The sequence below is a fragment of the Rhinoraja longicauda genome, chromosome 42, assembly GCF_053455715.1.
Source record: "Rhinoraja longicauda isolate Sanriku21f chromosome 42, sRhiLon1.1, whole genome shotgun sequence".
Lineage (NCBI taxonomy): Eukaryota > Metazoa > Chordata > Chondrichthyes > Rajiformes > Arhynchobatidae > Rhinoraja > Rhinoraja longicauda.
In genome coordinates this window covers 2,603,009-2,625,646 of record NC_135994.1, presented here as the reverse complement: position 1 = coordinate 2,625,646, position 22,638 = coordinate 2,603,009, and the positions used below count along the sequence as shown (strand labels likewise).

Below are 22,638 nucleotides of genomic sequence, written 5' to 3'. Positions count from 1 at the left end.
CTTTTGTATCTGCTTCCACTACAGCCCCTGCACTGCCAGCAACAGTGGTGGAAGCAGATATATCGTGGCGCTTAAGAGACTTTTAGATAGGCACATGAATATACAGGGAATGGATCATGTATGGTGATTAGTTTAATTTGACATCATGTTTACACAGTCACTGTGGGCCGTAGGACCAGTTACTGTGTTATATGTTCTATGACCAAAATGTTCCATACACCAATGGCTGAAATCCATTGAGGTGCAGTGCAGAATTGACCTCAACCACATTCACCACCTCTCTGTATCAAGCACCATCCATAAATAATGGCTACTTTGCCATAAACCAAAGCGTTTATCATTCTCACAGAAAAATGTATCCTAAGCATCGTGCATCTCCAGCAGAGGGGAAAAAATGTGTGGAAGTGGAAGTGGCAGGAGCAGATATCAATGACATGATCAAACACTCAGTTTCTTTCATAGGGATTATGGTATTTCATCATTCTTTAAAAATATTAGTAAGAATATTAATGAAACAAACATGTTAGTAAATCAACAATACATCTTTTCCTACATACCTGTTTTCTGTACAAGCCATAAGCTAGGATAGCGCCTGTACCAGTGATGACCCCGAGAACCATTTGCCTCCAACGTGCATTACGGAACTGATAGTTTGCATCTTTCTCCTGGTTAGCAGCAGTGTTCTTCCATCGTACTGAGCTGCAAACTGAGCATGCATGTGGGTGGACTGCAGTGGTTTCTAGCCACACTCTAAAAAGGAAGTATGATGTAATGCACACCTACATGGCACACATTTTAAAACAAATTTTCATCACAATAAGCATCATAGATAGCTTCCATGCTCTGCTGGACCCAGTCTTTGGAATGAACTGCAGGTTCCTGCCTCCACACATATTGTCATGATCATTAGTACTCATTAGCATGATGAAAATCAAGAATCCAGATAATTGAAAGTTATAAGTTTATAAGTGCACAGAGAGGTTAAAATCAGTTGTCAGTTCAGGGTCAGTTCTTTATCTTCATTGACCGCAAACTATAAAGAATTTGGTGACAATTCTTCATTTTACTACCCATCACTCCATATGTACTTACAACTTACTGCTGAGGCTATGCTATTTCAAAATACCTCAAGGCGAGCAGACCAAATTATTAACCAAAACAGACTAATTCAAATAACTAAAATGCTACGATGTTACTAGAATTCCAGCATTACTGTACTTTGCCTTCCAATTATCAGTAAAGTAAATTGCTCTATAGCAACTCTGAAAAATTCAGTTGCCTCCCGCAGCTCTCTTTTTTTTTACTCCAGCTCCATTCATGTTGTACTATTCTATAGTTCTAAAGACCATCAGAGATTCAACTAGCAATTATGGAAAAAAAATCTAAAGATTGCAATCTGGCTTTCCGGCTAGCATAGTTTGGCATGTTTTATTCCAAGCACCACTGTCTCAAGAACTGCAGCAGTTCAATTGCCCAGCACCACCAACAGAAGCGAATGATCCCGTTTGCAATATCCAAGTACATTTTGAAAAGATTATCAAAATATCTCTATCATTTCCTTATCATTACCACCTCACCCCAAAACTTGTCATAGCATTGTCCTTTGAAGTTTTCCCAGCAGTATTTAATTGTTTGGGATATTTTAAAAGTAACGTGGATTTGGAACAACAAGTTAAACCTAAGTAACTTTAGTGTGTGGGTTATTGCAGTGTGCCAAATAGACCAATAAGGGAGATAATTTGTGGAACAGAATACAGTTCACTGTCAGTACAAGACCTGACAAGTACATGATTAAAATGTTGCAATAACAAATGAGTTTGCAATCTTTTGATTTTTTTTAGTTACTACTGTTTCACCTCCTGCTGCTTTCCAAGTGCCCTCCTCTACACCCAAATCCAACACGCAACAAACGAGCAAGATCTTCAGGAAAAAGCAAGGCAATGCAACCAATTGTAAAAGATTACAGAAACAAATATTCAGCAAAATAATTAACACTTAAAAGATCACCCGTGAAGATTTAAAACATTACTCATTCCTCCATAAGCAACCTATAAATGAAGCAGAAATCCCAAATCTTGATTTCTCACTAGGTTTCAATAGGTGTACTTAGCAATTACCTATTAATTACCTATTAATGCACATCCTGATTTAGAATAAGCAACTTTTAAAAGTGATAAGCAAACTTGAGGGACCATCTTATAAAAGCACCTGTAAATGAATTGGTTTTCAATAGCATGCACACAAATGAACTGATCTTTTTTTCTACCCATAGCTGAAGCACAATGTCAAAATGCAAAAGCCAATTACATCAACCAGTTCTTTTGAGCTACCTAGCTTCATGAAGGAAATACCTTGTACATCTGTAAGTTTAGTTGACTCTTCCTTGTACATAAGGGCATAAGAATGGGTTAAAAGCCAACAAGATTAAACATTGTCCACCAAATAGAATTGCTTCCTACCACTAAAACCATTAGAACTTAACAATAACAATGTTAATAGCTTTGGTGGGCTGAATGGATAGAGTGCTCTTGATTTGTGCCCGAAGAGAACATTTCCAAATACAACCCTAAAAAAAGCATCCCACAAAAGAGAGACTTCATACAGACATTTTTTTATGGCACTACTTGCTGACAATATTTAACTGGCAAAAAATAATTTACAGAAAGCAGCAAAAGCAAGTTAAATACTGCTATATGCTTTATAACTATCTCGTTCACTATCTACATAACTATATCATTTATTACGGTTTCACATCAGCTTTATTATTCCTTTATCTTTTTTGCGCCAGCAGAACTAAAGGAAATAATATTCAAAATTAGAAAGCAAGCAGCAATAACCACATTCGCAATTTCATTTTGGGAATCCGGTCAAGTGTTTGCAAATTATTAAATTTTCCCGTTAAATCATGAACTTGCCATTAAATGCCATTTGAAGAGCAACTCAAAATGACATCTCTCCATTAACTAGACTATCTTAAAGTAATCTGTTCACACGTTACTTATACAGCATATATGGTGGTTAGCTGACTGCTTGTTATTATAACATCAAATGTGATCAAATACTGTCAAATATTGTGCAAAGTTTATAGCAGATGTAATATCCAGCTCCTCATCTCCACCAAGTCAATCTCCACCACCACACACTCTACACTGACAAACTGTATCACTGAAATAATATCTTGGCTTCAATCAAATTTCCTCAAACTCAACTGCAACAAATCTGAAATTATCATCATTGGTCCAAAAACGCTCACCAAATCCACCCAAAACTTCATCCTCAATATTGATGGTCTCCCAGTATCCACCTCCCCTCACATCCGGAATCTTGGAATCATCTTTGATCAAACCCTCTCCTTCGACAAACACATCAAACACATCACAAAGACAGCCTTCTTCCACCTCAAAAACATTGCCCGTCTCCGTCCATCCCTCTCCTCCACAGCTGCAGAAACCCTCATCCACGCCTTCATCACCTCCCGTCTGAACAACTGCAACAGCCTCCTCTATGGCGCACCCTCAAAAATCATCAGTAAACTTCAATACATTCAAAACTCTGCTGCTCGTCTACTCACCCACACCCCGATCCGTGACCATATCACCCCCGTCCTTTACAAACTCCACTGGTTCCCCATCCCCCAGAGAATCCAGTACAAAATCCTCCTCATGACCTACAAAGCCCTCCATAACCTGGCCCCATCCTACCTGACTGACCTCCTCCACAGGCACACTCCCACCTGCACCCTCCGCTCTGCTGCTGCCAATCTCCTATCCCCCCCCCCCATCCGGACCAAACTCAGATCCTGGGGGGACAGGGCTTTCTCCATCGCTGCTCCCACCCTATGGAACTCACTACCCCAAACCGTCAGAGACTCCTCCTCACTCACCACATTCAAAACATCACTGAAGTCTCACCTGTTCAGTACTGCCTTCAACCACTGAAGATCACCTCACCTTCTGTCTCCTTTCTCTGTTCGTCTACTTATTTATCTATTTATTCACTTCCCTATGTTCTTTAAATCCCTGTAAAGCGTCTTTGAGTGAATGAAAAGCGCTATATAAATGTAATGCATTATTATTATTATAATATGTATTCATGTAACATTTGAACACAAAGACGGGTTTTTTTTCTTCTTTTTTGAGCCTTGGGGATGGGGAGGGGGTATATATGTCCTGTACTGTCCTGTACTGTTTGTTGGTGTCCTGTGTAAATTTGTGTAAAATTTAAAAAATAATTTTTTGTTAAAAGAAGTAATATGTATTGAAAATTACCTACCAAGATCAAACAGTAGTTTTTTCAGATGAGAGGGAAGTGTACATTGGTGCTCCTCGATGGGCCAGTACTAGAACAACCTTTTTTTTTAAATGTACAGTAAATCCTTGTTATTACAGACCTCTTTATAATGGATTTCAGTTATAGAGGACAGACCTACCGACCTTCACTGCCAGGCCAGGCTGTCGACACCACCCCCAGCCCGCACTGCCTCCCTGGCCACTTCAAGGCTGGGCTGTTGATGATAGCCTCACCGGCACCGCCTCCCCGGCTGCTTGCAGGCCAGGTGCTGACACCACCCCCCATCCTGCACAGCCTCCCCAGCCACTTTCAAGCCAGGCTGCCCATGTCACCCCCCGCCCGCACCGCATCACTGGCTCCTTCCAGGCCGGACCTACTGCTGCCACCACCGGCCCACACAGCTTCATTGGCCACTTCCAGGCCACACCTTCTACCGCCACCGCTGACCCTTACCTGAACACCGGCCACGACCAATGATTCTGCTGGTCCTCGCCTCTTCCCCTGCCGCCAGGGTTGTCAACATGCCTAGATTCCAGGCCCAGTTCAAGACAGAGAGTCTGAAGATGGGTCGCGACACAAAACCTCACCTATCCATGTTCTGCAGAGATGCTGCCTAACCTGCTGAGTTACTCCAACACTGTCTCCTTTTGTGTATTAACCAGCATCTACAGTTCTTTGTCTCAACTATTTATACAAAGATACTCTATTACTCGGCAATTCCTTACTCAGTTATAACGGAAAATCGGTAATAACGGACACCATTCCACTGCCCACCCATGGCCCGTTATAATGAAGGTTTATTGTATACTAATTTTACTCTGTAAACAGTACACAATGATTCATTGAGATTATGTTGGCTAGTGGCATGGCCAGACAAAACTTAACAAAGAAAATAAGTATTAGGTTCTAGAGGGAAGAACGTCCAAAGACATACAGGTTTGTAGGTTAATTGGTTTGGTATAATTGTAAATTGTCCCTAGTGTGTGTTGGATAGTGTTAGTGTGCGGGGGATCGCTGCTCGGCGCGGACTCGGTGGGCTGAAGGAGCTGTTTTCGCACTGTATCTCTATATTAAACTAAACAAAGAGGTAATAAATGTCAGAAGGGCACAATTTTAATGGGACGTAGGAAAAGTGAGACCTGATATTATCACACAACACAGGAGGCCATAGAGCCCATCAAGTCTATGCCAACTCTCAGCGCATTTTCACCTGGATCTTGAATGCAATGTCACTGGAGATCTAGGACCCAAGAATGAAAAGGTCAGGGAGAAGAGACTGAGAAACCATGTAAAGCTTGGTCCAATGTCTATGAACAGAGCCAGCTCTGGTACAAGGTGTCCTATACTGGTGGGCAAAACTACAACATAGATCAAAGGTAGGCATGCTGAATGCGTTCTTCGGTCAAGGCACTGACTACAGGAGTTGGGACATTGTTACAACTGTACAAGTCATGGGTGAGACAACACTTGGAATACTGCGTGCAGTTCTGGTCACCTAGCTATAGGAAGCATATCATTAAGCTAGAAAGGGTGCAGAAAAGATTCAAGAGGACGTTATCTGGACTGCAGGGTTTTAAATTTTACGGAAAGGCTGGGACTTTTTCATCTGAAGTGTAGGAGGCAGAGGGGTGGCCTCAAGAGGTATGCAAAATCATGTGGCACATGGATAAGGTAGATGGTCATAGCCTTTTTCCCAGGGTTGGGGAGCCTGAAGCCAAAGGGCATAGATTTAAGCTGAGTGGAGAAAGAATTAAAAGGGACTTGAGGGGCAAGGCATCCACAATCCTAAGGAACTGCCCAAGAAGGTGATGTTCAGTTGAAGCGCTGGCACATCCAATATTACAGCACTTCACCAGAACCCACTTTCATCTGGGCAGGACTTGAATCCACAACCTCCAACCCTGAGTTGCTACCAACTGAGTCAAGGCTGACATTAGTTTTTTCAGTTATAGGTGGGGAAAAGGGCCTCATTAACTGGCAGTTTTAGATCAACAAAATGAATTAGAGTTGTTCTTCTCAAAAAGATAAACATTACCTGCTTTGTATCTGCCAGATGCCCAGAGCAGACCGCGTACACTTAAGGAACGACATCAAAGTACCTAGAGACAGAATAACATTTCAATTTTAATCAATTTTATTTGGTTGATTTATATTTTAATCTATTGTATTTTAACTACCTACTTCATCAATAAGGGGTTGCAATCAGAAAACCAATGGAATAGAACTTGATCGACCAGTTTGTTAATTCTTGGAGTTTAAAATGCATCAGATGAACAACTTCAAGTTGGAAGTCAATATATTGAATATATTTACAGTTCTCAAACAGCAACTTGTATCAGTGCTTCAAACATGAAACATTTGTAACAAATGGAGAATAGTTAATGCATGCGAGTAGTCAGAGGGAAAAGATATGGAAACATCATGTTTGCTGTCCCTTTCGCCAGCAGAGTGCATTGCTCACTAACGACAATAGCTCATATTAAATCGAACTGTCACCAGTACTAAGTCGCACACAAAACAGCACTTGGACTGTCAGTTAAAAAGTTACCCAACTCAAAAATCATTGCAGCAGACGACTGCAATTATTTAAAACAATTTGATTTGCGGGCTTCCCTTCATATTAAACCCTGTTAAACAACAATGCAAAATATTTAAATCCATACATGATTAACAAGTGGCATGAGGTTAATGGGTAAGACTTCCAAGTTAGTATACTGGAAGTATAGAAAAGTATAGAATTTCCTGAAGTGTAAAATATCCTAAATAAAATTTGATCACTTGCAGTACACATACGTGTAATTCTCACTTGACTCGCAAATACCCAATACTTCAATAAAACAGAGTTATTTTCCAGGCTCAAATTCACAAAGGATCACCTTTTTAAAACATCAATAAAAATGGAAAGCTGTCTATTTCTCTTTGCAGAGTAGACACATTTACCACAGTAGATTTATTTCCATAGGTGAAATGTTTTAGCCCCACAAAAACTTGCATTTGTGTAATACTTTGTATATCGAGGCAGCAAAGGTTAGGCCAGCCATACCCTGGCCAAAAACAAAGACAACATTGGAGTCCAAAAGTCAAAGTACAAAATCCTGTGGTCAGAGGGGGAGGTGGTTGACTCAATGGAGTCAGCAGTTTCAAGGTCAGTTATGGAACAAGACCATCCTTCTGAAAGTATCTGGTGCCTGAGCAACAATGGAGGCACCTTTTGCGCAGAAAAATGGAGAATCAGCCATGAGTCGCAGAGATTGGCAATTGCAGTGTTAATCGTGCAAACTAGCAGATCCAAAACATGTAAGATTCTTAACGGGCTTGACAAAGTAGACTCGAGGATAATGATTTCCCTGGCTGATGCATCTAGAACCAGGAATCAGGAGTCAAAAACCAGGAGGTTTTTAGATATATGGAATCAAAGGATGTGGAGTTAGTGTAGGAAAGTGACACCGAGGTAAAAGAGTCCAGAACAAGGGGCCACAGTTTAAGAATAAGGTGTAGGCCATTTAGAACGGAGATGAGGAAGAACTTTTTCAGTCAGAGAGTGGTGAAGGTGTGGAATTCTCTGCCTCAGAAGGCAGTGGAGGCCAGTTCGTTAGATGCTTTCAAGAGAGAGCTGGATAGAGCTCTTAAGGATAGCGGAGTGAGGGGGTATGGGGAGAAGGCAGGAACGGGGTACTGATTGAGAGTGATCAGCCATGATCGCATTGAATGGCGGTGCTGGCTCGAAGGGCTGAATGGCCTACTCCTGCACCTATTGTCTATTGTCTATTTTCCCAGATAGAGATCTAGTATCATCCGACACAATCGCTCAACTATTTTAAATAAAGCCAAAGATAATCTATGGTGCATTTTTAAAACAAAATCCACTTTTAAACACGTCCCGTCCACTTCAAAAGTGGCACCCTTTTCATGGCGACTCTTTCCATACGTATAAGAAGATAACTGCAGATGCTGGTACAAATCGAAGGTATTTATTCACAAAATGCTGGAGTAACTCAGCAGGTCAGGCAGCATCTCGGGAGAGAAGGAATGGGTGACGTTTCGGGTCGAGACCCTTCTTCAGACTGATGTCAGGGGGGCGGGACAAAGGAAGGATATAGGTGGAGACAGGAAGATAGAGGGAGATCTGGGAAGGAGGAGGGGACGGGAGGGCCATACTTTGTGTATGGTATGCGAAACAGAATTTCACTGTGACATGCCACGTGTGATAATAAATTATTAATCAATCGGATAAAGGAGGCAGAGGATCCAGCAATGGTTTCACCTGCAAAAACAAAGAAGGCTTCACGCCCAAACATCAGCGCCTGCTCCATCAATTTTCCAACGTGACAGTGCAACTCCCAGTTTGGTGACTTGCTCATTTTAAACTTGAACTGCAACAAGCCAGCAAGTTTTGAATTGCCCTATTCCAAGTCGCATGGGCTTGGACAGGAATTAAAATGGTCGGGCTGAAACCTGGATTGCTGAGGCACAGAACTGTGTTTGAAGGTGGCGGAAAGGGAATAGGGGTTTGGATTTAAAGGTTTAAACAGTTACTTTAAAAAAAAAAGTTAGTATAACGCCAAACGCGGGCAGGTGGGACTAGTGCAGGAAAGAACTGCAGATGCTGGTTTAAATCGAAGATAGACAAAATGCTGGAGTAACTCAGCAGGCCAGGCGGCATCTGTGGAGAGAAGGAAAGGTTGACGGTTCGGTTCGAGACCCTTCTTCAGATTGATGTCAGGGGAGTAATGGGACTAGTGTAGATGGGACATGTTGGTTGGTTTGGGCAGATTGGACCGAAGGACCCGTTTCCACGCTGTATGACTCTTTAACAACCTGGCATTTGACCACGGTGTGCCGAATGGTTGCCCGATTCAAGTCAAGTCAAGTCAAGTCAAATTTATTTGTCACATACACATACACGATGTGCAGTGAAATGAAAGTGGCAATGCCTGCGGGTTGTGCACAAAAAGAATTACAGTTACAGCATATAAATAAAGTTAATAAGTTACTATTAGTGTTGACAAAAATTTAGTCTCTGGGGTTATAAAAGTTGAGAGTCCTGATGGCCTGTGGGAAGAAGCTCCGTCTCATCCTCTCCGTTTTCACAGCGTGACAGCGGAGGGGTTTGCCTGATCGTAGCATCTGGAACAGTCCGTTACTGGGGTGGCAGGGGTCCCTCATGATCTTGCTTGCTCTGGATCTGCACCTCCTGATGTATAGGTCCTGCAGGGGGACGAGTGTAGTTCCCATGGTGCGTTCTGCCGAACGCACTACTCTCTGCAGGGTCATCCTGTCCTGGGCAGAGCTGTTCCCAAACCAGACTGTAATGTTGCCGGACAGGATGCTCTCTACAGCCCCAGAGTAGAAGCAATGAAGGATCCTCAGAGACACTCTGAATTTCCTCAGTTGTCTAAGGTGGTAAAGGCGCTGCTTAGCCTTACCCACCAGTGCGGCAATGTGCGTTGCCCAGGTCAGATCCTCTGCGATGCGGACTCCCAAGTATTTAAAACTGCTCACCCTATCCACAATAGACCCATTTATCTCCAGTGGCGTGTACGTCCTTGGATGTTTAGCCCTTCTGAAGTCCACAATCAGCTCCTTTGTTTTAGTGACATTCAAGAGGAGGCTATTGTCCTGACACCAGAGTGCCAGATCAGCCACCTCCTCCCGGTAGGCCTTCTCATCGTTGTTGGAGATCCGGCCCACCACCACAGTGTCATCAGCAAACTTGATGATGGAGTTTGAGCTGAACCTGGCCCCACAGTCATGTGTGTACAGGGAGTACAGTAGGGGGCTAAGGACGCAGCCCTGGGGGGATCCTATGTTCAGGGTGAGGGAGCTAGATGTGTGTTCCCCCATCCTGACCACTTGGGGCCTGGCAGTGAGAAAGTCCAGGACCCAGGCACACAGAGGGGTGCTAAGCCCCAGTTCCAGCAGCTTCTCAACCAGTCTGCTGGGGACTATTGTGTTGAATGCTGAACAGCATCCTCACATAGCCCCCCTGGCTGTCCAGATGAGAGAAAGCGGTGTGTAGAACCTGGGAGACCGCATCATCCGTGGACCTGTTCGGACGGTATGCGAACTGTAGTGGGTCCATGTTGCGAGGAAGGAGGGCGCAGATGTGCTTCTTGACTAGCCTCTCAAAGCATTTCATGACAACCGAGATTCACTTCGCTTTCTGCATAATTTTGGTTTTTTATTCGTAATTTTTTTTCAGAATCTGGGTGAACGTGCAAACTCCACACAGACAGCACCTGAGGTTGTTCAGGACACGGTGAGCTTAGTTTGTGATATTTTTACCAAGCCACTACTGGTGACAGACAATGAAGTCCCCCATCATCAGTGCACTCTGTGCCTTTGCTACTTTCAGTGCTTGTAATTCAGCCCAGGTCAATACCTATTCGTAAAATAACAAATACGACTGAAAACTGATTAGCAGGCCATCATTTCTGACAGCGTTTGTGGGAACTTGCTCTGAAGGCGAATCCAACAATGATTGCACTTCACAACTCCGAAATGCTTTGAGACCCCTTGCGTTGTAGAAATAATTATCTGACCGCTTCCACTATCTGTCAAGTAAATATGTACTTTTTAGAAGGTGGAATAGGGGAATAAGAAAGTGTGGAGGATGCAAGCAATGTGGCATATTTTCTTTCCCTTTCAATACCAATAAAGACGATAAAAAAAGTTTTCTCCCCCCAGAAATTATCCACATTTTCTCAACCCTCAGGAAGGCATCTGACGACAGGATTAACTGTGTAACTGAAAGGTTCTAGTTGTTGATTGTTGAGAAGATATCCCTTAAAGTGTGTGGAGGACGGACTGGGAAGCGGCCCTTGGTCTCAACATCCCCACCGATCTCATATTTAAATCTCAAGAGGCTCGGTTTCTGGTGCCGATAACATAATTACCGCGTCGCCGTTTTAAATCAGGCGTCACTCCGCTGCCCTCGGTCTCCATCCACTCAAAGCCATTAGATGACATTCCACTCACATTCAGTCAAAAAAAGCCGACAGAAATTCTCCTCCAAATCTTCGCCAGCTGGAAAATTCTTTGCTTCGCCTCACTCTGCAGCCCGCGTTCCCATCGCTAGCTCGCTCGAGCGCTCTGCGCAAGCGCAGTCTCCGAGCCGTTCCCGCGGGTGACGAGCTCTGATGCGGCGGCGACGAGCAGCGTCAACCGTCAGGGCACAGATGGAAACCGAACTTGACAGGGTCCCGCGGCGAGATGGCGGATGGGGGCTTTACCACTGAGGTATTTGTGACTGAGGTGACACAAGAAATGGCAGCAGCAGTAGTCCATTCGGCCCGAGCGAGGGGCTGCTGCTCACCAGTCATCAGTCAGCCAGATTATGGCTGATCCACACTGTCCAAACACTATTTATCAAACCATACATTACTCATCAGGTCAGGCAGCAGGTGCAGTGAGAGAAACAAAGTGAATGTTTTTGGTCTGAGACCCCTTTGTCAGCCCAGTTCCAATGAAGGGCCGAACCTGAATCGCTAAACTACTTCTCTCCACAGATAAGGTCTGACCTGCTGAGTGTTTCCAATATTTTCTATTTTTTATTAAAAAATAAACAGCATCTGCAGTTTTATTTTGCCCCATCCCTGTATTCCTTGATCCTCATTCTTTTTTTATTCTCATATTGTCCAAATGTCTATCAGCCTCGGCATCAATGACTCCGCAATAGACGTTTCCAAAGCTTCACAACTCAAACTATCATATTAAAGCCCTAGATAAATTCACACAATCTCTTACAGTGCCCTCCATAATGTTTGGAACAAAGACCCATCATTTATTTATTTGCCTCCGTTCTCCACAATTTGAGATTTGAAATAGAAAAAAAAAAATCACATGTAAAGTGCACATTGTCAGATTTTAATAAAGGCCATTTTTATACATTTCGGTTTCACCATGTAGAAATTACAGAAGTGTTTATACATAATCCCCCCCATTTCAGGGCACCATAATGTTTGGGACACAGCAATGTCACGTAAATGAAAGTAGTCATGTTTAGTATTTTGTGGCATGTCCTTTGCATGCAATGACTGCATGAAGTCTGAGATTCATGGACATCACCAGTTGCTGGGTGTCTTCTCTGGTGATGCACTGCCAGGCCTGTATTGCAGCCATCTTTAGCTTATGCTTGTTTTGGGGGGCTAGTCCCCTTCAGTTTTCTCTTCAGCATATAGAAGGCATGCTCAATTAGGTTCAGATCAGGTGATTGACTTGGCCACTCAAGCATTGACCATTTTTTTAGCTTTGAAAAACCCCTTTGTTGCTTTAGCAGTATGTTTGGGATCATTGTCTTGTTGTAGAATGAACCACCGGCCAATGAGTTTTGAGGCATTTGTTTAAACTTGAGTAGATAGGATGTGTCTATACACTTCAGAATTCATGCTACTACCATCAGCAGTTGTAACATCAATGAAGATAAGTGAGCCAGTACCTTCAGCAGCCAGACATGCCCAGCCCATTACCCCACCACCGTGTTTCACAGATGAGGTGGTATGCTTTGGATCTTGGGCAGTTCCTTCTCTCCTCCATACTTTGCTCTTGCCCTCACTCTGATATAGGTTAATCTTCATCTCATCTGTCCACAAGATCTTTTCTCCAGAACTGTAGTTGCTCTTTTAAGTACTTCTTGCCAAACTGTAACCTGGCCATCCTATTTTTGCGGCTAACCAGTGATCTGCGTCTTGCAGTGTACCCTCTGTATTTCTGTTCATGAAATCTTCTGCGGACAGTGGTCATTGACAAATCTACACCTGACTCCTGAAGTGTTTCTGATCTGTCGGACAGGTGTTTGGGGATTTTTCTTTATTATAGAGAGAATTCTTCTGCCATCAGCTGTGGAGGTCTTCCTTGGCCTGCCAGTCCCTTTGAGATTAGTAAGCTCACTAGTGCTCTCTTTCTTCTTAATGATGGTCCAAACAGTTGATTTTGATAAGGCAAAGGTTTGGCTGATGTCTCCAATAGTTTTATTCTTGTTTCTCAGTCTCATAATGGCTTCTTTGACTTTCATTGGCACAACTTTGGTCCTCATGTTGACAAACAGCAATAAAAGTTTCCAAAGCTGACAGCAGACAGAGAAGCATGGACAATTTCCAACTGGATGCATGCACTAACCATGTTAATGGATGTGACAAACCATGTTACAGGCATGAGCCTTATCCGTATAGGTAGCAAGCTTCACTTTTTATTTTCCTTTGCAACTCTGTTCAGTCACAGTTTGAATAGGCTTGTATACACTGGAATTTAGATGGATGAGAGGAGATCTTATCGAAACGTATAAGATTATTAAGGGGTTGGACACGTTGGACACGTTGGGTTGAAGGGCTGAATGGCCTCCTCCTGCACCTATTGTCTATTGAATACAATGTTCAGTGCTGTTTAGCAAAGCACCAAGAAGACACCCGAAGATCGAGAAGGTGTGCAGAAGGGCACTACAGCTATCCTTGAGACCAAGTTAAGAATCAAACAACTTAAAACTCTAGCCTTCTGGCAAGAAATGAGAGGATTCCTTTTTGAAAGATAGGTTATTCTGTGGAACAGTTAAAGCTAATTGTGACCATATTTCAAATTCATCCTCAACCACTGGACAAGGAAACATAGCTGCAAACTAATGAGTGTAGGACTAATGTTTGGAAACATTGTTGTAATTCGAGTGAAATGTACTCACATTGGTCCATGGAAAGGGAAGAGAGGCAAAAGTGAAGTTATTGAAATAACCTCTAGATAGACATCTTTCTGAACTAAAGTATTTGAAACTTGGTCAAAGAGTTATTCAATTAAAACAGATAGGAGCAAAGTAAATTAGTTTTCAATACCAGTGATATGGGTTTGGCCACATGATTTATCACATAAAAATTCTAACCTCACTCACCTATTCATTGGGACTTCAGGAATAGATTGCACTGACAATGAATAAGTGATCATGGATCGTTCTGCCCCGAGAAATCTCTCCCAAAGTTGTTGGATTATGGCTCAATATAGAATCTAGACTAGTGTACGAAGGATTAAGATGTCTTGGAACAGACTTAGGTTGTTAAGCAGGCAGGCCATTAAGCAGTGTTGCCTTTTCAAAATAAAATGAATAAAGAGATTGTCACTCTTCTGGAACGGGGCTGTGCAGATCTGCTTGTTCGTAATGCATTTCTGCTGCAGAAACAGTTCTCAAATGGAGTTCATGTTGGCATGAAAAATTAAGATCAAGTGAACTGATAAAATTAGCAGCATAGACCAATTGATCAAAATGGCTTCTTTCTTGATATTTTGATCAGTATTTTTTTGAAATAGTAAGGCTTAAATCAGGAAAAAGCGTTGTCAATAGTCAAACAGGTTTAAACAAAAAAATTAAAAGTGGCAGAAATAGCAGAATCAGCAGCAGCTGATAAGAGGAAAGATGTTAATATTATCAGAGAATATCCTGATAAAAGATCTGCACTCCAAATTCTTTCTCTTTAGTCTGCAAATGGTAGTGGTAATGATGTGTCATTTTCCACGTTAGTTTACTATAACTCACCACTTGCAATAGATTGTCCTTACCATTTGATAATGATATTGGTTTGGGATTACAATAGGTTATAGTTTTTCTGAGAGATTTCATGCAACGATCAGAGCATGGAAGTATTGGGTTGAGACATGACTGCCGATTTAATGTTTCATCTTAACCTATTTGATGAAAAACATCATATTTATACTGTATTTTTCAAGGCCAGGATATCCCAAAGTATTTGCAGCCAATTAAATATTTTTAATGTAGTTACTCTTTAAATATATATATTAAATATTTTTAATGTAGTTACTGTTTAAATATATATATTACATTGTTGGCAATGTGCATAGAACAGAATTCTACAAACAGTAACGTGATGACAACCAGACTGGTCTGTTTGGTGATATAAAAACAAAATGCTGAAAGAAATGGAGACAAAGAGAAACTAAACTACACAAATGTGGTGGAGCTGGTTGAGAGAGGGTAACAAAGACTTGTTGGTCGGGAAGACCTGTGAAAAACGAGATGAATGAGGATGGAGGAGAGAGATTCAGAAACTGTAGCACAGTAACTACCTTGAGATACGAAACTTTGTTGGCAATCTGAAATGAAAACATTGCTGGAAACACAGCAGGCTAGGCAGTAATTTGCATCGAGAAAAATTGAGTTTGTTGACCTTACATCAGAACTGGCCAGTTCTGACCCAACTGGAAAGGCTGGTTATCTGAAATTGTTGAAGACGGTATGAAATCCCAAAACCTGTAATATACTGAATCAGGTGATTGAGATTACATTTGGATTTACTGGAAAGAGGCAAGGTCCAAATGACAGAGATTAGAGTGGTAATGGATGGGAGAATTAAATCAATTTTTTTAGTGATGTTTGTTGCCGGATAAATATGGGCTTGGGCATCAGGGGCCCCACTAGAACTTTTTATTTCAAACTGCCGGCGTGACATCGGCCGCCTCAAATTTTCCACCCCACTGACTAACTCTAACCTCTCCCCTCCTGAACGTGCAGCCCTCAACTCACTCCGCAACAACCCGGACTTAATAATTAAACCCGCTGACAAGGGAGGGGCTGTGGTAGTCTGGCGTGCTGACCTCTACCGCACCGAGGCCAGACGACAACTATCAGACACCTCTTCCTACCTATCCCTGGACCATGACCCCACCGATGAACACCAGACCTTCATCAGCAGCACCATCACCGACCTCACCAACTCCGGCGAACTACCCCTCAGTGCCTCCAATCTCATAGTTCCCCAGCCCCGCACGGCCCGATTCTACCTCCTACCCAAAATCCACAAACACAATTGTCCCGGCAGACCCATTGTCTCTGCCTGCTCATGCCCCACCGAACTTATCTCTACCTACCTCGACTCCATCCTATCCCCCCTGGTCAAATCCCTCCCCACCTACGTCCAAGACACCTCACACGCTCTCCATCTCCTGGATAACTTCCGGTTCCCAGGCCCCCACTCCCTCATTTTCACCATGGATGTCCAGTCACTCTACACTTCCATCCCCCACAAGGATGGTCTCGAAGCCCTCCGTTTCTTCCTCGACCGTAGAACCAGCCAATCCCCATCGACCAACACTCTCCTCCGCCTAGCAGAGCTGGTTCTTACCCTCAATAACTTCTCCTTTGACTCCTCCCACTTCCTCCAAACCAGAGGCGTAGCTATGGGCACTCGCATGGGCCCTAGCTACGCCTGCCTCTTTGTCGGGTACGTCGAACAATCCCTGTTCCAGACGTACACTGGCCCCATCCCCGAACTCTACCTCCGCTACATCGACGACTGCATTGGTGCTACCTCTTGCACCCATGCAGAACTCACTGACTTTATACACTTCACCTCCAATTTCCATCCTGCCCTTAAATATACCTGGACTATCTCTGACATCTCCCTCCCGTTTCTGGACCTCACCATCTCCATCACAGGAGAAAAATTAGTGACGGACATTTATTACAAGCCCATCGACTCGCACAGCTATCTCGACTACACTTCTTCCCACCCGGTCCCCTGCAAAAAGTCTATCCCCTACTCCCAATTCCTCCGTCTACGCCGCATCTGTGCCCGGGATGAGGTGTTTCAGACTAGGGCTTCCGAGATGTCCTCGTTTTTCAGAAAACGGGGCTTCCCCTCCTCCATTATAGATGAGGCTCTCACTAGGGTCTCTTCTACATCCCGCAGCTCCGCTCTTGCTCCCCATCCCCCCACTCGCAACAAGGACAGGATCCCCCTCGTTCTCACCTTCCACCCCACCAGCCAGCGGATCCAACATATCATCCACCAACATTTCCGTCACCTACAACAGGACCCCACCACTGGCCATATCTTCCCATCCCCTCCCCTCTCTGCATTCCGCAGAGACCGTTCCCTCCGCAACTCCCTGGTCCACTCGTCCCTTCCTACCCAAACCACCCTAACCCCGGGCACTTTCCCTTGCAACCGCACGAGATGCAACACCTGTCCCTTTACCTCCCCCCTCAACTCCATCAAAGGACCCAAACATTCTTTCCAGGTGAGACAGAGGTTCACCTGCACCTCCTCCAACCTCATCTATTGCATCCGCTGCTCTAGATGTCAACTCATCTATATCGGCGAAACCAAGCGCAGGCTCGGCGATCGCTTCGCTGAACACCTGCGCTCGGTCCGCATTAACGCCACTGATCTCCCGGTGGCCCAGCACTTCAACTCCCCCTCCCATTCCCAGTCTGACCTCTCTGTCATGGGCCTCCTCCAGTGCCATAGTGAGGCCCGCCGGAAATTGGAGGAGCAGCACCTCATATTTCGCCTGGGCAGTTTGCGGCCCGGTGGTATGAACGTTGACTTCTCCAACTTCAGATAGCTCCTCTGTCCCTCCCTTCCCCTCCTCCTTCCCAGATCTCCCTCTATCTTCCTGTCTCCACCTATATCCTTCCTTTGTCCCACCCCCGACATCAGTCTGAAGAAGGGTCTCGACCCGAAACGTCACCCATTCCTTCTCTCCCGAGATGCTGCCTGACCTGCTGAGTTACTCCAGCATTTTGTGAATAAAAGGGGCAATATCCACCCATATAAACAGACTGCATCTTAGTTTAGTACCTCACCCAATTACTGATAATAGAAGCAAATTTCTCATACATTAAGAATAACTGGCAAAGCATGTGTTTGCATTTCCTTAAAGTGGTAAACATTAACATCGGTTTCAAAACAGGTTGTTTCAGAGAGTGAACGTATCCTAGCAAGAATATTTTATATTCCTGGGGAATCCGTTTGTATTTTGTAAATTTGAGATGTAGCACTCAACTACAACAGACAGGAAAAGCGTATTGGAGAGAAAATCTGCAGGTTGCGATCCCAATTTTGTTGCAGGATCCCCATGATAGTTTCAGGGGCAGCAGAGTTCTCTTTAACTCTAAGCAACAGCCATGACCTGGACCTCACTGATAAAGCTCGGTTCCAGCAATCAGAAATAAAAATAGTTTACCAAAAGAAGGTGGGGAAAATAAAGCGGAAATGATCACATTAACTGTTAATAGATAAAGTAAATCATCATGTTATGTTTATGAAGGAGTCTCTAATCTAAATACATGCTATCTCTTCCCATAGCTGCAATATGGTAACAGATATTGAACAGTTGCATATTTATCACTCAAATGAAACGAACTTCATCAGTGACAAATGATAACAAACGAGAAACTAGTCTTTCATGTACCATATTGTGTCTTAAAATGAAAACCACACTTTATCACAGCAAGTCCAAACAGAGCATTGCAACTGACCTATCTGCGAGAACTATTTCCCAACATGAATTCCTTTAATGACTTAAAGCACACCATGCAAAATATGGCCCCTAGTTTGAGTTTATAGGATTCTTTAGCAAAATTATTCTGCAGGTCAGCAGTCCTGCAATGTGTAGCATACTTGCCATGGAATCTGAAGGTAGTGGGTTCTTTCAATGGAAACATTGTATTGAGGCTTTGTCTGTCCTTCAAAGTGGACATCAAATCATCCATAGAACTGTTTTAGGGAAACGCTGGTGAGTTATTCTGCCGTGGTCCAGCCAATACCTCTTAACCAACACCTTAAGAACAATTTACCTGGTTATTACCACGTTGCTTTGCTGTTTTCAAATTGACTGGCGTATTTCCTATGCCATCTGTGCTTTACAATGTCCTGAGGTCATGCAATTTTCATTTCTATTCAATGTGTTTATCTCTTGTTCTTCAAAGACAATTGTGGTTTTTATTGGGTTTTGAAAACTAGGAAAGCATTAAGCCTCCCCGAAATCAGATTCATTTTCTGGATCAATAACATAGTTCACTGTTATGTGTGTTTTTGAAAGACACTGTTCAAAGGAAAAGATGCTTTTAAAATCCAGAGACATTTTTGGGGGATCTTCATTTTCCGCAGCACATCACAGCAACATCACTTCGGCCAGACATGATCATCACCTCTGAAGTGACAAAACAGCTGATCACTCTGGAACTGACAGTGCCCTGGGAAGAGCGTATGGAAGAAGCAAATGAGAGGAAATGCGCAAAGTACCAGGAGCTGGTGGAAATGTGCTGGGACAGAGGCTGGAAGACACGTTATGAACCCATAGAGGTGGACTGTAGAGGCTTTGCAGGTCGCTCACTCTGCAAAGTCCTCAACCAATTGGGCATTACGGGGCTGGCAAAGAAGAGGGCTATTCAATCCGCAAGCGGAGCCGCAGAGAAAGCCACTAGATGGCTTTGGATTAAGAGGGCTGATCCGTGGGCAGTTGCTGCTGGGACGCAAGTCGGGGCCTGATCAACCCTGGCTGGGTCGCCTGGGCGAGGGTGTCTGATGTTGTGAGACCCGAAACACCCGATGACCCCAGGTCACATCACTGAGGATGCGTCCCAGTGCATCCAGAAGATGTATCTTGCACATTGAAGTCTGGCTCAGCCAGTGGCACCTAGGAATAGACTGGGTGACAACCAAGAATAGTTTGGTGACTACTGGAGAGACAGTTGACGGCATGGTAAGACGGCATCCGGGACAGGGTGGGTTAGCACCCCAGTCTGTGTCTTTCGTGAGAAAGAAACCCAATAAAGCTACGGAAAAGCCTTAGGAAACATACCCCCATGAGTTCTCGGGGGGGGGGGGGGGAGGATGAGATCTCCAATAGGACGGACCAAAGGTTATTGACCCTCGCAAACGACCTGACTACGAGTATAAGATGCATTTGCGGAAAGCTGTGCAAGAACCACCGTGGCCTTAAAATCCATCAGGCCAGAATGAAATGCTCGGAGAAGGAGAAAGAGGTGCAGCACATAGGCCTTGAACCTGGTGAGACGCAGGAGGAGCCCGGCCAGGACTCACCCCACAGAGCCCAGTCCCTCCACGCACCAGAGTCTCCCAACCCCTGCAGAGTAGTTCCACAGCAATGGATTAAGTGCCACCCAGCCAGCAACCGGAATGAATGGCTGCAGTTTGACAAAGATGTGACCAACATCATTCAAGCCACAGCCAAAGGAGATGCAGATCGCCAACTCCAAACAATGACTGCCATCATTGTCAGTTATGCCTCTGAAAGATTTGGCCATGGTGAGAAAGGTAACACCAAGCCCACCACCTACACCATGAACCGCAGGGCCACCAAAATACATCAACTGCGGCAGGAGTTTCGAACCCTCAAAAACCAGTACAAGACATCTACCGAAGAGGAGAAGCAAGCCTTGGCCGACCTACGAAACATCCTTAGGAAAAGGCTTATGACCCTCTGCAGAGCAGAGTGGCACAGGAGAAGAGGAAGAGAGAGAGCCAGGAAGCGAGCTGCATTCATTGCCTCACCAGGCGACTACTTGGGGACAAGCGCAGTGGCCGCCTCATGTGCTCAACAGATGAAGTCAATCGCTTCCTCCATGACACCCTGAGCGATCCGATGAGAGAACAGGAATTTGAACCCAACAAAGCCCTCATCAGCCCAGTCCCCCCAACAACAAAGTTCAATCTGAGGGAGCCGAGTCTGAAGGAGATTGAGGAGGTCATCAAGGCGGCACGCTCAGCCTCTGCACTAGGCCCAAGTGGCGTACCATACATAGTGTACAAGTGCTGCCCAGAGCTCCTGCGACACCCATGGAAGATCTTGATGGTGGTATGGCGAAGGGGGAGAGTTGCTGACCAGTGGAGGTGCACTGAGGGAGTTTGGATCCCCGAAAGAGGAAACATCAATCAGTTTCGGTCAATCTCGCTGCTGAGCGTGGAAGGGAAGGTGTTTTTCAGCATTGTCTCCCGAAGATTAATTGAGTTTCTCCTCAAAAACAGCTACATCGACCCCTCAGTGCAGAAGGGTGGGATTCCTGGCGTTCCCGGCTGCTTGGAGCACACTGGAGTAGTCACGCAGCTCATCAGAGAAGCCCATGAAAATAGAGGCGACCTAGCTGTTCTATGGTTGGGCCTGGCCAATGCCTATGGGTCCATGCCGCACAGACTGGTTGAGCTTGCACTACACCACCACCATGTTCCCAGTAAGATCAAGGTCCTGATCCTGGATTATTACCATAATTTCAGGCTGAGGGTGACTTCTGGGTCAGAAACTTCAGACTGGCATGGGCTTGAAAAAGGAATAATAACGGGCTGCACCATTTGTGTTATTCTTTTTGCTCTTGCCATGAACATGGTGGCCAAGTCAGCCAAGGTGGAATGCAGAGACCCCCTAACCAAGTCTGGTGTACGACAGCCCCCAATAAGAGCTTTTATGGACAACCTTACCATCAACACAACATCGGTCCCAGGGAGTAGGTGGATCCTACAAGGTCTTGAGAAACTGAACACTTGGGCAAGGATGAGTTTCAAGCCAACCAAGTCAAGGTCCATGCTGCTGAAGGGGAAGGTGACTGACAAATTCCACTTGTTATTATCCGGAACTGCGATTCCCTCCATCACTGAGAAACCTGTCAAGGGTTTGGGGAAGCTTTTTGACGCAACTGTGAGAGACTCTGCCGCCATTCAAAAGTCCACCGAAGACCTTGAAGCCTGGCTCACCAAAGTCGACAAGTCAGGCCTGCCTGGCAGATTCAAGGCCTGGATCTATCAGCATTCCATCCTGCCCCGTGTCCTGCGGCCTCTGCTGGTTTACGCTGTTCCATTGACCACAGTTGAGTCCCTCGGAAGGAAGATCAGTGGCTTTCTTCGCAAGTGGCTTGGCCTTCCCCGCAGCCTCAACAGTGGAGCACTGTACGGGACCAGTAACATCTTGCAGCTCCCATTCAGTGGTCTCACTGAAGAGTTTATGGTGGCACGGACAAGAGAAGCCCTACAGTACAGGGACTCCAGGGACCAAAAGGTATCATCGGCTGGCATCGAGGTGAGAACAGGGAGGAAATGGAGGGCGGAGAAAGCAGTGGAGGTGGCAGAGTCACGCCTAAGACAAAAGGCATTGGTGGGAGTCATAGCAACTGGCAGAGCGGGCTTGGGATACTTCCCTAAGACCCAGGTTGGCAAGGCCCAGGGCAAGGAGAGACACCATCTCATCCAGGAAGAGGTCCGAGCAGGTGTGGAGGAAGAGCGTGTGAGCAGGACCGTGGGGCTCAGGCAGCAGGGAGCGTGGACAAGGTGGGAGAGCATACCGCAGAGCAGGATTACCTGGTCAAACATCATGCAGGCAGATTTCCAGTGCGTCCGGTTCCTTGTCCAAGCTGTCTATGATGCTCTACCAAGCCCAGCAAACCTCCACGTCTGGGGCAAGAGCGTGACGCCTTCCTGCCCACTTTGCACTGGAAGGGGATCATTAGAACATCTCCTCAGCAGCTGCCCAAAGTCCCTTGGTGAAGGTCGCTATTGGTGGCGCCATGACCAGGTGCTTAAGGTGGTTGCTGAGAGCATAGCCACTGCCATCAGTAGC

The 22,638-nt window shown here is 44.8% G+C and overlaps 1 protein-coding gene across 2 annotated transcripts in view; it reads right to left on the bottom strand.

Moving 5' to 3' along the window:
* The window catches only part of suox (sulfite oxidase), a 59,995-nt gene that overhangs the window by 4,769 nt on the left and 32,588 nt on the right, over positions 1 to 22,638 (bottom strand). Inside the window, exons 1-3 of one of the 2 annotated variants that reach the window (XM_078431347.1) lie at positions 11,269 to 11,393; positions 6,326 to 6,389; positions 558 to 750 (exon numbers count right to left, since the gene is read on the bottom strand). In XM_078431347.1, coding sequence (XP_078287473.1) covers positions 558 to 750; positions 6,326 to 6,381 — 249 coding nt within the window. In that variant the 5' untranslated portion in view covers positions 6,382 to 6,389; positions 11,269 to 11,393. Of the gene's footprint in view, positions 1 to 557; positions 751 to 6,325; positions 6,390 to 11,268; positions 11,394 to 22,638 lie in introns of those variants that run through there. The other variant, XM_078431346.1, reaches the window with a different exon arrangement.